Here is a 16,180-nt window from a genome sequence, read left to right as displayed (position 1 = left end):
CCATCAAGTGCAATCTCACTCCAAGCACCACTGTTTGCTCCATCTTCAGCAGTCCGTCAGCTTTTGAGAGCACCCCATCTTTAAGCAAACATGGTAAGTCAGCATTATTTCAGGTATTTCCTTGCATATTTCTCTGCCCTGTAAGATCAAGTTCCACCCCTAAGCATGTGCCCCTGCATTATCTCATGACAAATGGTTTTCTGTGGTGCTCTGAATATCCAGCCTTGGTTGTACCTCCTCAGTTTCTACCACAACAGTCTCAAGTTTTGATTTTCTTGCAACAGAGTTTATTTTTCCTTATTGAAAGCAAATGTCACTGGGGCCTTTGAAATCCTTGTGTCTACACGGCAGGTCACACAAAACAGCACTGCTTTCCAAATTTAATATTCTTTAATGTATTTGTTAACAGAACATTGACATCTGCTTAATGCCTTCTTTGCAAGAATCTATCAGATCTCCCCTTATGCATTTCCTGCCAACCTCAGCTCTCAGTTTTTGCATTTACAAAACAGGACATGAAGTAAGAAATAATACAGCTTAAAGTTCCAGAGTTAAAATCTAACATAAACCCTTTTTCCAAAAAGTATTATATTGAGAAATGCATTTGCCCTTTCAAAAGCTTTGAATCATGGTCATCTAACACACTGAGCTGCTGTTTAAACAAAAGCCACCCATTTTTTGTAATGCTACAAAGCAGAGAAAAACAATGAACTAAGGGATAGATAGTTGATCCATAGCTATCCTTTTCATGCCAACACTTCAAGCAACCCTCCAGAGAAATCAGGTGCCCCATTGGAGAGAAATTTGGCAGCCTAAAAAGAAAAAACAGCAACTCAAGTGTGTTTCTGGACCTCACTTACAAAACCAGTCTTGCATACTGTAACATCTCACCTGGTATTTTTAACCCTTGGGCTCCTGTGGGTTTTTTTTTCATTTTGTCAAAACAAAGGAATGTGAGGGAGATGTCTGTTAGACTCTTTTACTCAGCCCAAGGGTTAATTACTCAGTTTTGTAGACATTTGAAAATATTATGCTATCTCTAATAGCAAAATTGATAGAAGCTTGTTTCAGGCTCACTTTATGTCATTATGGCAGATTAAATTAACTAATCATAAATTATGCTGGCTAAAGTACATCTGCTACTCACTAAACCTGCAGAGAGAAGGGGAAGAGTTTTTCCACTGAATAAGAAGTAAATGCCGTGCACAAAATTAAAGACTTTTACAAACCAATAAACATACATTCAAGCAACAAAATCTGGAGCATCCCAAAGTCAGCAGCAACAGATTCTGAAGACCATGGCAGCAGTCTAACAATTAACCTGTAGTTGTTGTGGAAAAGCATCAACGCTGAAATGCTGCAGGGGTATATCCATGGATCAAAGAGTAAAGATGTCCATTAAAGAATAAAGAAGATCAATTAAACAAGAATTAGCATGCTCACATTATTGCTAGAAGTCTTGGTATACCAATATGACTGTAGTGGGTTGACTATGGCTGGATACCAGGTACCCACCAAAGCCTTCTGTCACTCCCCCCTGCAGAAGGACAAGGGATGGAAAATGCAATGAAGGGTTCATGGGTCGAGATAAGGGCTGGGAGAGATTTCTCACTAAAAATAATCTGGCAAAACAGGTTAGAATTGGAAATGTTAATTGAATTTATTACTAACAAAATCAGGACAGGATACTGACAAAGAAAATAAGGCCTTACAAACACCTCTGTTCTAGCCCTCTCTTCTTCCTAGCTCTACCTGCCCCCCACACCAGCCCAGGAAACGGAATGGGGGTTACTGTCAGACCATCACAGGCTGCTCCTGCCACTGCTCAGGGAGAGGAGTCGTTTCCCTGCTTCAGCTTGGGGTCCAGTTAAAGCTCAGCTCTCCATGAACTTCCTCAGCATGGGTCCATCCCATGGCAACAGTACTCCACAAACTGCTCTAGTGTCATTCTTTCACACAATGAGGTCCTTCAGAGACAAGCTGCTCTAGTGTGAGTCCCCCACATGATCACAAGTCCTACCAGGAAACCTGCTCCAGCATAGATTCCTCTCCATGGGTCTGCAGGTCCCACCAGGACCATGAACCAGCATGGGCCTCATGGGCCTCCCACAGGATCCCAGTCTCCTCTCAGGATCCACCTGCTCTGCTGTGAGCTCCTCCATGGGCTGCAGGTGGATCTCTGTATCCCCAGGGTCCTCCATGGGCTGCAGGGGAACAGCGGCTTCACCATGGTCTGCACCACAGGCAGAATCTCTGTTCCACCACCTCCTCCCCCTCCTTCTCCACTGACCTTGCCTGGTGTCTGCAGGGCTGCTCCTCTCACATATTCTCACTCTGCTTTTCTCTGGCCACAATTACAACTGTGCAATACCTTGCCTGCTTTTTTTTTTTTTTTTTTTTTTTTTCATCTATTTAAATACATTATCACAGCAGTGTTACCACCATTTCTAATTGGCCTAGCTTTGGCCAGTGTTTGGTCCATCTTGAAGCCATGAGGGAATGGCTAGATATAGGGGGAAGCTTCTGCCAGCTTCTCACAGAAGCCATTCCTGTAGCCACCCCCACAACTACCAAAACCCAATACAATGACATGTATTCGCAGCATCTACTTCCAATGTCAGCTCTTCTATATTCTGCTCAAAAGAGACTGAATACACCATTTCTGTAGTCTTTTAAGGAAGGGATGGATGTATAGATCAGTGATCCAGAAGACAATACAGATTTTACAGGGATCCTCTTCTTACTCTGTGCATTGCAGAATGCATATGTGACAGCTAATACCATGTCACTGGGACTAAATTCCTTAGCAGGACATGAAATCTTGAAGTTAGAGATGTGTGAGAGAAATGGACAGAAAACATGGGCACTCAAGACCTCTTTGTTGCCAAGTAAAGAATGAGTGCCTCTCTGAAAAATCATGGTAGACCAGCTCAACCAATCACACTAAATGAGGATTTCCTTTCTTTTGGACTAATATAAGAAAGAAAAGCACTATTGTATTGTATTAAATGTAAATTCACTTATGTAGTTGTCAGTTTAAAAGCATAATGTAGTTTTGGGGTGACCAGATAGATTGTTTCCGTCTAGGAAACAAAATACACTGAACACCTCCAAAAATATTCCAATTAAGATGATCAGCCATGTGACCATGTTTAGAGGGAGGGTAAACAAAGTTTTGACACACCTATTATGTTCCTTCAGGTGTCACAGAGCCTCATGAATCTTTGGGGATATCTGAATAGCCCAAATATAGTTAAAGTGCAAATTCTCAACACATTATAACCTTCTGGAAAGGTGCAGCTCTTTGATTTCACCGATTCCCAGGTTCATTCTCCATCCATCCCTTGGGGCAGATGAGGTTCTCAGTACCATCAAAGTCCTTTTCCCTCACAGTTCCCTTCCATTTCACATTCTCTGAACAGTATTACCCATACCACCTTCTGTGCATGATGCATACAGCTATAAAAAGTCACAAGGAATTAAATATAGCTACAGGATTTAGAGGAAAGCAGTAAGGAAGAGAATTGTGTCCCTCACCATCATGCAGAAGGCAATGATAAGGTTTAGTCCTGCAGTGGAAAAAAAAATCTAAAGACTTTCTCTGAAAATAAAAGAAAGCTTAGATCACCATCAGTCACTGGATAACCTATTTTAAGCCCATCAGAGCCAGTGCGCTGTTCTCATGTTGCTAATTAAAAATGATAGATTCATCAATTAATCTCTCTTCCTGTCCTCTAGTCTTAGTATGAGATTTTTCAAAGGGATAAATGGTCATTAGGTGCCCAAAAGTATCAGCCCTGCAAACTTGTGCCTTTGTCAACATGAACCAGAACTTGTCTCTTTATGCCATAAATGACAAAAAGAAAACCTTAGAGAGCTTTGCCACCCTGACAAACATAACAGATTTATAATAGGGAAATAATCTTATCCTCCACACAATGAACATTGCTGCATAAATCCTCCCTGGGCTCCAATCCGAACTTGCTCACTGATGAATAAGCCTCTGTTAAATGTGGCAGAGAGAGATGTCCTAGACTTAGTCTCTTGATTGAAACTCAATTGCAATATTACTGCATAGCAGTCAGAGATCCTCCACTATTTAGGAAAGAAAGCATGAAGGCAATCTATTTTTATTCACACTGAAATGGAGACAAAGATAAAGGTCCTGCTGTTAGCTTAGCAAAGTGCCAGTCACATAAAGCATGCCAGTGACAATGGTTATCCTTTCCTCTTTCAATATAGTATCACCAGGCAGAGAAACAGAATTGGGGTGTACAAGGTTAACAAGCCAGCATCATGTTGTGAAGCAAGTGATAAAATTGTCTTATAGTTCTTAACTCTGACCTGCTCCAGTGAAAAGCTGCCAAGCAGAATTATGTCATTCTGAACATCTCTCTCAAACTGTTCGATATATGAAGGAATCTCTTCATCTTCAAGCTCCCTGCGAAGGTCGCATGCCTTACTGGAGCTGACAGGTATTACAGGGTCCGGAAAATCTTCACTGACGACACAGGCTGCTTGAAACAAAAGTGGCAGACTATCTCTCAGCAAATGGGAGTTCATGCACTGGTTACTACCTTCTCAGTTAGTATGTTTGACCCACCAACACTTTAAATATGAAACAGCATCAGTAACACAACTGACAGGTGCCAAGTGCCAGTACCAGGAAAAGCATCCTCAAGTGCAACATCTGAATTCAGATATAAATTTAGTATGTGCAGCTTGTTCTTTAGGTACTTTTTAAAAGGCATAATCTACATTTCCACTGGCACTTTGCTCACCTGTTAATCTTAGAGGGATTGGGATTTGGAACAATATTGGCATTACTTCTTGAGGAAGAGGAGCAATAACTGCAATTGAATGGGAGTTTTAGGAAGCTACATCAAGTATTTCATCTTCTTTTCAACTCACCCCAAATGATTAGATTCCTTTCCATAGTGTATGCATGCAGCTCCTGCCTAACTAAGTGGGTCCAGTTCTGCTCTCACCCACACCATTCCCCTCATTTCTCTGTAGTGACATATGCAGAACTAAAGGGTACATGCACCACATAAATAAAAATAAATCCCAATCATATAGTCAGCCTTAAAGAGAAACCTTGTTTTTTTTCAGTTTAATTGATCATGCTATATTAAAAAATTTTAAATCCTCTCATTGGTATCTGATACAGTACTAATACTAGTTTGGATCATAAATAATGACAACAATTTTTGCTCATGCACATTTTGCACATTAGGGTCACTAAAAAATAACAGATATCAGATTGCCCACATCTATCTGTCTTGCTTCATATTTCTGTGTGTAAGCTTTTATAGTTCTCTGTGCCTATCTCTTAAAGAAATTGCCATATCTAGTTATTTGCTTCTCTTTGTCCATCCTACAACATGAAAGCAGTTAAAACAGAGGTTTTTCCCCTCAGTCTCCTTTGAAGTCTTTCATTCTCTAATGAAGACCAGAAAAGGAAAGATAAAACTCAGGCTATTAACATTTCCAGTTTTGCTCACTGCTCATTGTTTAATGACTTTAATTGTTAAGCCTCCCGAGTACTTAAATCACCTCGATGCCACCAACACACAGGAAGTAGGGTGGGTTTTCCATTTAATTACAACAGGATACAATTCAAAATCATGTTGGGGGAAATGTACAGTAGATATAAACAACTCAAACCATTACCTTAGGGTACACAGCTCTTCATGTAGCACTTTACAAACCTAATGAAAAGTGATTTGACCTACAACTATTAACTGCAAAAACAAAACAATATTTACATTTAAATTTACTGTAACATTAAGGGTTTGGCTAGGAGAGAGAAAACCCAGGAAGCATGGGAAAAAGAAACATTGCCAAAAGCAGAAGATTGAGCATCTCTTGTTCCCCTTGACACTGTGCTGTACACAACGGGCCATATGCTCAGCTGGTATAAATCAGCTGCTTTACTGCTTTCACAGGAGCATGGAAAGTTTACATCCTGGGAAGTAGATTCCTGTCAAAGGGTACAGCAATTGTCAAAAAGGGAATAAAACCATTTGGTTCAGAATTATAGACATGAAGCAATTCGACAAAATATACTTCTTCTTTTTTGTGTTTTTTTATTTTTTGTGAGGAATCCTATCAAGTGAACTCAATTTTGGTGGAAGACGCTGGACTCATTATCATACGTTTTGTCAAAAAAGAGAAGAAGAAGAGAGCATTTTCAAAAGCCTTTTCAAGGCAAGCAACTCTGAAAAATAGAGTGATAAATTACAGTTTAGTTTTGAAAAAAAATTTATTAAAAGGTACATATGCTCACTTAAGCACAGTTGTTCATTTGCCTGCATTGGAAACAAAGAGAGAACAGGATTAATTCAGCTGATCTGCTCCTTCCACAGTGTCTTTGCAAAGAAACTTCTCAAACTTGTCCAGCATCAGGTTGGTCCTTGTTTGAACCTGTGATCCTCCACAGGCTGGAGGATCATGCCCTCAAGTAATAGTTGACCAAAAGCAAAGGAACAAAATACCCCCTGTACAAAAGTAGCCAGTATTAAAAATTCTACTACTTTACACAGTAGGATACTGTGGCTCTGCCATACACAGAGGATAAAATGTCTGAAAATTCATTAATGGATTGATAAACTAATTAAGAACTTGCTTCAAGTTGTTAGCATGGGCATCAAAAGTTTTCCTTGCTTTGGATGTACCTAACCCTGCGAGTCATGCTTTCCTTGTAGCTAAAATCACTTCAGCACAGGCTGTATTTACAATTGCTATTGTATTTAAAACAATCTCTCCAGTATTAGCATGACCACTTGTGACTTTGTTTACTTCTGTATTTGTCCATTAGACAACATCAACTTATATACTGAGATGATAATTCAAAGGATATATTCAGCAGCAGACTACACCTCAGGATGAGTTTGATGCATAAAGCTGCAACAAACTCCATATGGAAAAATAATTTTGGCTACCTGGTCTAGAAAACCATGCAAAAATTGTATCTAAAAGAGTTCAGTGCTGAAGCCTCATGCAGACACCTAAAATTCAATTTTTTGGTTCTTGTCAAAGAACAATATAATAGAAATTACTTTATATAGCATTCATGTATCATAATTTAAAATGTTAATGGATCACAACTGTATATTGACAAAAATGCAAGGTAAAAATATGTAGTCTATATCTTTAAAAACAAAGCTTTTTAAGTTGCCTTATAATATGAAAATAACACATACCACAAGAGTGACCAACAGGTTACTCAGCCAAAAATGCTTTAAATATACAATTATATAAATTCTGAGCCATGTTCTTTCCTTTCCTTTGGGGATCATCTATTAATTAGGACTGTATGACTACGTGATTTTTCAGCTCAGTGGCCAAATGAAATAACGAAGCAGTTCTATAAGAGTGGAACCAAATGAATCCTAGTTTTCTATGGTTTTTCTGTTTCTAATAAGGGTCAAGCTCCCATATTAGCTTTTCCCTCGGTGGAGACATTAATAATGCTTGTCTGCTCTGTTCAACTGCCCACTTCCATAAAACTGGTAGGGAAGTCCTACATGTGAGACTTGCTCCCTGTTAAAAAAAGAAGGGCTGGAAGTGACCAACTAGTTCAAATAGTGGGAGTAAAAAACACAGGCAGAAATAAATACACCCTGATATATGCACAGAGGTGGAAACTGCAAAACCTACATGTCTATTTTCTGGATTTGCTTCACCCAAGCAAAGAAAAGTAATAAATTCAGCTAGAACAGTGTGCAGCTTCACCCACAGGACTAGCTCTGATACCCATCATGGCACTTTTAAGAAATAAAAGCACTGAGGCACAGCTTGAGACACACAACATCAGTGGCCTGCAGTGTGTACCCCATTTGCTGCCTTCACGCCTGCACAGGGGACTCTGATGTGCACATGGAGTGTGAGACACGCATGCTGATGCATTTGCATGACACAGAATTTACATTAACATAGAACAATTGAGATCTTGCTAATAAGTTAAAGGGTTTTGATTAAACTATCTGCATGAATTTAGTTGTGATGATTGCACTTTTTCCCCCTTGCATTCAAAATGAGATAAAATGGGTTTCAAAGATGTTACCGATATGACCAGTGCCACTTCAAGAGATTTTGCAACTCTAGGCAGATGAAAACATTTCCCTCTTCTAGAACAAAGTTGCTTATAAACTAAATAACCATAAAACAAGTTGCAGCTCCTGGAGCTCCAGTGCCGTAGGCAACCGCCTGCTCTGTCTGACAGAGTAGGTCCATGTATTGCTGAAATACAAGAGGAAGCCTCCTCATACAGATACAAATGACACAAAATAATTTTGCACAAAAGATCTGCTGAAAAAGGAGGGGGTGGTTAGGCAAAACATACAAGGACAGCTCTGAGCTGGACTTGTACAAACATCAGTTCTGGAATGAACCAGAGGAGAGCAGCAGTCATGGGCCTTGTAAAAAGGCTGTGACGGTAAAGATCTCATGAATCAGCTAGGTTTTAATAAGTGAAACCAAAGTAAGGTCATTTGCTTGAGGTGAAGAAATCTCTTCTCATTGTTTTTATTGTAGATGGAACATCAATTTGTATTTTCTAACAAAGCCACGGAAAACATTTTCTTACTCATCTGTTAGTGTAAATTCTTGTATAGATAACCTGAAACAGTGTAACATGACCTGTGCATCAGAAAAATTGCCTACACATTTATCAGCTTAAATAAGGATTTCCATTGCTAGATTTGAGCACATAAGCAACATTTCCAGCCTCCCTTCGTAAGTGTGGAATTCAGCATACAGTGAAGCAATCTAGAGAAAGCACGCCACTTAAGTTACAGTTAAAACCACATAAACATGACACAAAACAAAAACATTTGGAGAAAAAGACCTTACAGAATTGCATTAAAATCATCATCTCTTTGACTTCCGAGTTCAAGGGGATGGATTACCCTCTCTCCTTCCCACATGCAGACTCAAAAGAGTTTTATTTTTCTTTACGCAATTGACTTTGTTACGTACCTTGGAAGTCCAGCATCTTGTTTTCTTCATCTAGAAGCTTCATCAGTTTAGAGTAAAGGATTTTCTCATCAAATTTCACAGGATCTTAAAAAAAAACAACAGTGAAACAGCTATAGTTTCTTCCAGTAGTATTTCAGGAAATACTATTTTAAATGAAAAGCAAAGATATAAAAATACAAAAGTTAGGAAGTCCTTTGACACTTGAAGATAGTTTTTACAGTGCTAGTTACATAGCTCAGAATAAAATTACAGCCACTTGTTTGAAGCAAGACAATTCAAATAAAAAAATATAGTCATATAATTTTAAATGGTGAGCAATATTGTATGTTGATCTGAACTGAAACTGGCTTATAAATTCTGCTAATAGAGTAGCTGAAATGACTGTTTATATTCAAATTGCCAGATGAATTCTATTTGACTCTTAATGAAAATCAAAATTCCCAATTTATTCTAACATGATTTTGGATCTTCATTAGAAATTTTACCTTGCTGTCCATAATACTAACAAATTATCTAATATGAGTAGTCATTACAACACTCTACGAATTTTGAATTTGTGGCTGGTTACTCATTCAAATTTTCAGTAATATCTGCACATTTTAAAAAGCAGCAAAGGACATGCACACTTACCCTTTTCCATGAGACCTAAAAAAAAAAATTTACTTTAAGGTTCTACATTCAGGGGAGAAATGAGCAACTGGGACCATTTTCTCTCCAGATCTCCCAGACCCTGAGTTCTCTAAGCTGTCAGTGAAGACAGGCAGATAGAAGACCAAAGAAATGCATACAAGGCAGGTGGATTGAAGTACAGCTACATGCAAGCTTGGGTGGTCCTCTTTAAGTGCTCAATAGAATCTCAAAAAATAAATTTGTTTTCCCATGAAATTTCAGAGGCAAGTTTTTCGGTTACACTCATCTTTTAAAGAGAGTAGTGGCTTCTGCAAAGCTCTTCTGAAAGTATAGAATCTTTTACATTTCTTTTAGCCTGCAACATTGAAATGTTCCCTTGGCAAGGTGGCAAGCAAATCCACAGTGGGACATTGTTTGTTCTCAGGGCATAATGAACTCATACAAATTTCCAGAACAAATCTAATTTATCAAATATAGAAAAGATAATTGCCAATATCTTCATTTTCACATAATAACCCATTAAAGAATAGTTAGTGGCTAAGATTTTCTTTTCACTAGATACTCTCTTTGGTCATTGAGCCTGGCTTCCTAAAATTATAAAAAGAGTGTAACTTCAAAGTGTGCCCTGATTTCTTCATGTTTTTCTGGTTTTGACTCTTGCTCATGACAAGCTGCTAGCTGAAAAGAAGATGCAAACCAGTATGGTTTCCAATCAGGGGATGACCATGTAGGACCAAGTTTTATTTCTGACCATCTTTTTTAAATCCATCCACTACATACAAAGGTACTTCCACTAATTTAAAACTTCTGCAAGGAAAAAGAAGCCAGACAGTGAGCCTGGTCTGTAAATACTGACAGATCAGAGTGCTTAAGGCAGGAAGGCACCTCTGGAGTCCATCTAGCCCAGTTCCCCCTGCTCAAGCAGAGCCAAGGTACCCAGGACTATGTCCAGGCACCTTACCAATATCTGCAAGGTAAATGTTTTGCTCTTGGCAGAGATACTGGTAAATACAGCATTAGAACTGCTCTACAGGGGTCCACGGAGCCAAGCTGAGGCTGATACTATTGCTATTTGACTTTTAATAAGCAAGAGTTATCCCAACCTTTGAGCAATATTTTTGCCAGGAAGAAAAAGGAGGACCACCAAAAGACAGCTCTTCACACATGGACCTCAGGCTTAGCATGATATGCAATTGACTAAAACCATCTCTCTACTCCAAACCCTGCAAGTTAATGGACTAAGAGTCTGTTCCAAATTCTAAAATAAATAAACCCCCACCATACAGTAAAAAATCACCATTTATGGCTAAGTTTATCACTCAACCTCTTCAACACAGTCAACAGAAGATCTCCTCCCAGTGAGAACTGTATTTCCGTATATCCCTTATGTCACCGCTCTGTCCGTACATGATTTCAGGCATACATGCACAGATACATAAATCTAATCTGCTTTTCATTCTCTGGTTATGAAGCAGATTATGAGTCATAAAGCCTTTTCATAAGATGAACCAAGGCAGGACCAACAGGAAAAAAATCTTTCCTTTAAAAACCCTGAGCCAGAAATTGACTTCCAAGGTATTACACTGCTATCCTACACAATGAATGGGGAAACTATTTGGATTAGATATAATCCAACCTTGATCAACCTTGATTTTTTTTTTTCACCAGACCACAGAAATTCAAGTTAGTTATATGCAATAGAGCCTGCTTTTTTCAATCACACAAGTTTTTGTCTCCAAAGTTTAAAACCTCTAAATGTACTCAGAGTTTCTCATGACTTTCAGAAGTGAACGACTTTTATACACATTACAATAGATAACTTTTTTTTGATCTGACTTCAGCTGTGCACCTAGAGAGTCTCTGCAGTACAAATAAGCACAGGCTCTAGAAAAGCAAAGGGCTAGCAAGGTAACACAGGAGAGCTGGCTCTTGCGTGCTATCGTCTTGTTAGTGCTTAACAACAGGAGCCGGGCCAACGCACTCGGTGCAGAGCTAAGCACTTCATTACCACGATGATGCTCTTACTTAAGTCCATGCAAATTCAGGCAGGCCCGTTCCCACCCTTTTTATCTAAGAGCTGTGACAGCAGAGGAGAATTTCCTCTGCTAGACAATACCTCCTGGTTAATCTCTTCTCATACCTATGCAAACCTTCTGCTCTTCCAGCTCTGCAGACACACCCTCCCACTGGTTGCTATCGCCCACAGAGAAGCAAAACTAAATATCTCGCCTAAACTGGCAAAAAAGAAAAGCAAAAAAGCCTCCTCGTGCACTTTTACTCACTCTAGAGTTTCCTTCTGTTAGGCAAACACACATTCAACTCCGTAATAAAAGTGCTCTCCGAGGAAGACTTTGGGAGCAGGATTGTGAAAAAGTTAGAGCTTAGCGCTCAGTTCTGGACTAACTTCATTAATTAAAAAGCATATGGTGTAGACAACGCTCTCAGAGCGAGCTTCATTTTGCTACAAGAGCAAAGTTAATACAGAACAGCCTCATTCTTACCTGCCCATTAACTCACTGTCCTTCATCAAAGTCTGTGTATACTGCCTATCGTGTTCAGAGCAGTTAAGGCTTAGAATTTAAATTGTAAACCTCAATATTTAAATAGAACTGCATATGTGATCTCTGACACCTCATTTTCATGAATGGAAAAGAATATTCTGACACCAAAATTACATACTTAATTCTGCCTCACCTTCCTCACTGACCTCCATCCCACACTGCCTTGGGTTTATTTCCTCACCCATCAACGGGTCAAAGTAATTTCTGCTGTATTCATTTCCTGTGGAAAGCACATGAAGTAAGGGTCAACGATTATTAGAAGCACATGAACTAAAATGTTAATTTTGAAATCGACACCAGCAAGCAAAGGGGCATTTTTTGCTACTTTACAAGCTTAATTTTTTTAACAAGTCCTCTAAGCCTACTGGTACTGCAATTATCATCTTGTGAAAGGTCAGAAAAGGTAATTCGGGAAACAAGTGCACTTTATGTTACTTTTTCTCAGGAACTAATGAAAAAAATTCTCACATTTAGATGGCAGAAAGATAAGAAAAATTTTTACAAATACAGCATCCCCAATATAAGTCAAATTATTCTTTTTAAACATACCGTACAAGTGAATTTTCCATACTGCAAAGGAATTTGTATTTCACAGCTGACCTCTCCAATTTCAACAGTTTTAAATTTCACCACTGAGGTTTCAATGTCTGGTGCATCTTTAATACCTTATTGAACCAGAGAAGTGTTTAATTACGGAGGAGATACCAGGAAACTGCCTCATTAATCTGAACAGCAATTAAGTTCAGTTGGACCAGGTAACTAATCCAAGATTTTGATGGGATAAACCCACTCATTTCAGTACTTGGCTATTTTAAAAGCTACTTTTATCTGGTCTTTAGAAAATAAACAAATTTACCAAAAAAATTCTCTTAAAATTATCATAAAATAGCACAGTATCTAGCTGCCTAGAAGAACTGATGGGGAAAGCCAGAAGAATTTTCCTTACACAAGCAGAGAGGGAAGGCCTTTTCTCAAAATATGCATTTTCTTTAGCAAAAGTGCTACTCTCTGTGAAAACCATCCACATGTTCACTGGGTTTGCAAATACTGTAAATTGTTATTAAACAGGGAAAAAAGCAAAATAATTAAGTCCATAACAAATATTTTAATTGCTTGAATAGACATAGATGCATATCCTGGAAAATACATTAAAGCTAAATGTATGAGGGGGTTAATTCATCCAAGATACACTACAGTGGTCTACAGTGTATTTGTTTTAGGATCAAAAATAATCCAAGAAGCAGCTCCTTTTCAGAGACTAAATGAAACTTTGATATGAAACTAGGTTTAATTTATATTTCTGGACTGGCACATTTTGACTGTCAGTCTCTGTTCCTTCAATGTAGTAAGTACAAGAAGTGAAAATTTGCTTTACCTTGAGGTCTCAATAAAGAAAAAATAAATGAGTTTCATTTTTGTTACTTTATCTGTCAACAACTACTAGGCTGGTATGAATCTTGGCAGTATGTAATCAAAGTCTTATGTACTGCAATAACAGAGCCATTCTACCTTATTCACTGTAATTGTTTTTCTCTAGCAGAAAGCACCATGATGTTATATGAACACCCTTTCACATGTTGGTAAAATAATTCACCTACGTGCTAAAAAAGAAAATGATGATGCATTTCTTTATTCAATTACTTCATAGCTGTAAATGTAAATTGCTGGAACGTATTCTGCACCCATACAAATAATATTCAGCTATGGCATAGACTTTTAGCACAATCGTATTATCACAACAGCTTTTATTGAATTTTAATATCCCGTGTGGGTCTGGTGTGTAACTTTGAGGAGCAGACTTTGGGCAACTCTTCTGGACAGAATAATTGGCATTTAGGAGGAAGTGTCATGTTATATTTGAATCTGCAAGGCATGGAAACCATTATTCAAAAAAAGATATATTAACAAATACCATTAAATAGCTTGCTCTCTGGTCCTCTTCAAAAAAAAAAAAAAAAAACAGAAAAACCTAAACACTTTGAGGAGCATGAGATATTTTGTCCAGGGCTTTGGCTCTGTCAGAACCACACACAGCTGGTGACAGACAGTTATGCAGAAGGAAAAAGAACCACCAGGTTTGATTTCTTCAGAGCAACATGCACACTTTAAAACTTACATAAGCAGAACAAGTGGTAAACAACAGAATCACTTCCTCACAGTGATATTAATGATAACAAGCCATTTTAAATTGCAGGATTCCACAGGAAACTTTAATTGAGATTTTCACAGGAGCTGAATCACTCAAACCTTAGGTCACTGCTCTGGGTAGGGGATGTTGCTATTTGTGGGTTCCTTGGTTTTTACCCCCTCAGCTCAACACACACCTTGAGAAGTGGTGTGACTAGGAGGTCTGGGCTCTGGGCAGGTCCTAAAATTATTTAGGGGCAGTGGGAGTTGCTTTAGTTTTAAAATACAAAATTATCAATTTTAGTCAACATAACACACTGCCCAAGGCATTTTGCTAATAACATTTTGTGAGCATGTGAACAGATTACTAATCATTTCACATTTGCTTTTGGAAATATTTGAAAGTGTATAACATGTAAATTAACAGTCTACTAAGGAATTCACATTGCTCTGCTTTGTGGTATAAACACAGTAAATGTTAATACAGAGCTTGCTTGTAGGTATTTTGAACAGCACCATATAGGTGCGTGCTTTCAACAGGGCAAATTACTTTGACAAACTGCTCCCAAAAAGACCTGGCCAACTTTAGAAACTTGGGTCTTTGCTTTGATCCAGAGATCCCCTCAAACCCATTAGTTCAATTTGAAGTCCAGTTCACCCCTCAAAATCGTGTTATTTCATGTGAAAAACATTATGGATAATTCAGGAAATCAGAATTGAAATGCAAACCCACAAATTATCTATACATTAAAATAAAAATGGAAAGAAGGGTGTTGGCACAACAGTGACCAGATGGGAATTTATACAGTTTAATTAAAGCAAGAGGAGTTGCTAATAAAATTAGCATAATCCTTGGATACAGCCCATGGGACTGTACACGAATTACTAGGACTGGATGAAACTTAAAAGATGGCTTTTAAACTAAGACATCTGTAGTCAATTATGCCATGTATGTCCTGAGAATACCACACAGGAAAGGCATGACTAAGCTGAATTTCTATGTTGTCCTCTACTCCACGGAGAGATCAGGTAGTCCATATCAATTACACATGAAAGTTATAGCACGGAATTGCGATAACAGGCCATTATTCCATTTATGTTGTATAACTGATCTAGGTTTTTAGTTTAATGAAAGAATAGACAAAACTCTGTTGGATTTGTTAAATGACTCCCGATCAAAGTAAAAATTAAGGAATTATCAATAGCCAGATGACTGACTACTAAAAGCTTGAATAAAAAATTACTGATGCTTTTTTTCAGTGTGAAGCTTGATTTTCAGGATAGGAGAAAAAAAATTTGGCATAAGCCATCCTTTTTAGAAGACAGTATGCAGATTATGGTCTGCACAAACTTGCCATGATAAGTAACAAGTCCCTTTCCAGACAGCAGCATGGTCAACACATGTCTACCAATGACTTGGGAGAACATTACTGGGCATTACTAAGGCAACCCTTAGAAGCCTTTTGCATCAGATAGAATAAGACAGAAGCATTTTTCAAAGATTAAATTCCAGCCTGAGACAGCATTTTGACCCAAAGTGCTTTTGAAACATAGTGATGCAGCTGGGAATGGAAAAGAGTAGTCCTCCTTCCCCACACCTGACTTAAAGCATTGATTTCAGCTGCAATTCCTATTAAGGAACATCATAGCAAATACTCACATTCTCCATTCAACAGAACTCAACTTATTTCCCTGGGGATACTTTTCATTTTACTTAGCAGACAAGACCCTTTGGGCAGCCCAGACTGAAGGCTCTGTGATAACATATTTCCCCACTTCTTTATGAGAGCCAAAGCAGTATCCTGGTGTCAGACTGGAATATCCTCCGAAAAAAAAGTAACCTCCTCAACTTGGCCAGGAAGAACTAAGACTTGAGATTA

General features: G+C 38.4%; 1 protein-coding gene across 1 annotated transcript in view; it reads right to left on the bottom strand.

Moving 5' to 3' along the window:
• The window catches only part of LOC110472633 (uncharacterized), a 93,148-nt gene that overhangs the window by 43,422 nt on the left and 33,546 nt on the right, over window positions 1-16,180 (bottom strand). Inside the window, exons 5-7 of the mRNA XM_021534487.2 lie at window positions 12,307-12,393; window positions 8,983-9,066; window positions 4,345-4,514 (exon numbers count right to left, since the gene is read on the bottom strand). Coding sequence (XP_021390162.1) covers window positions 4,345-4,514; window positions 8,983-9,066; window positions 12,307-12,393 — 341 coding nt within the window. The remainder of the gene's footprint in view (window positions 1-4,344; window positions 4,515-8,982; window positions 9,067-12,306; window positions 12,394-16,180) is intronic.

Source organism: Lonchura striata, chromosome 1 (assembly GCF_046129695.1).
Source record: "Lonchura striata isolate bLonStr1 chromosome 1, bLonStr1.mat, whole genome shotgun sequence".
Classification (NCBI taxonomy): Eukaryota; Metazoa; Chordata; class Aves; order Passeriformes; family Estrildidae; genus Lonchura; species Lonchura striata.
The sequence above is the reverse complement of the archived record's forward strand: the minus strand, read 5'-3'. Positions and strand labels throughout refer to the sequence as shown.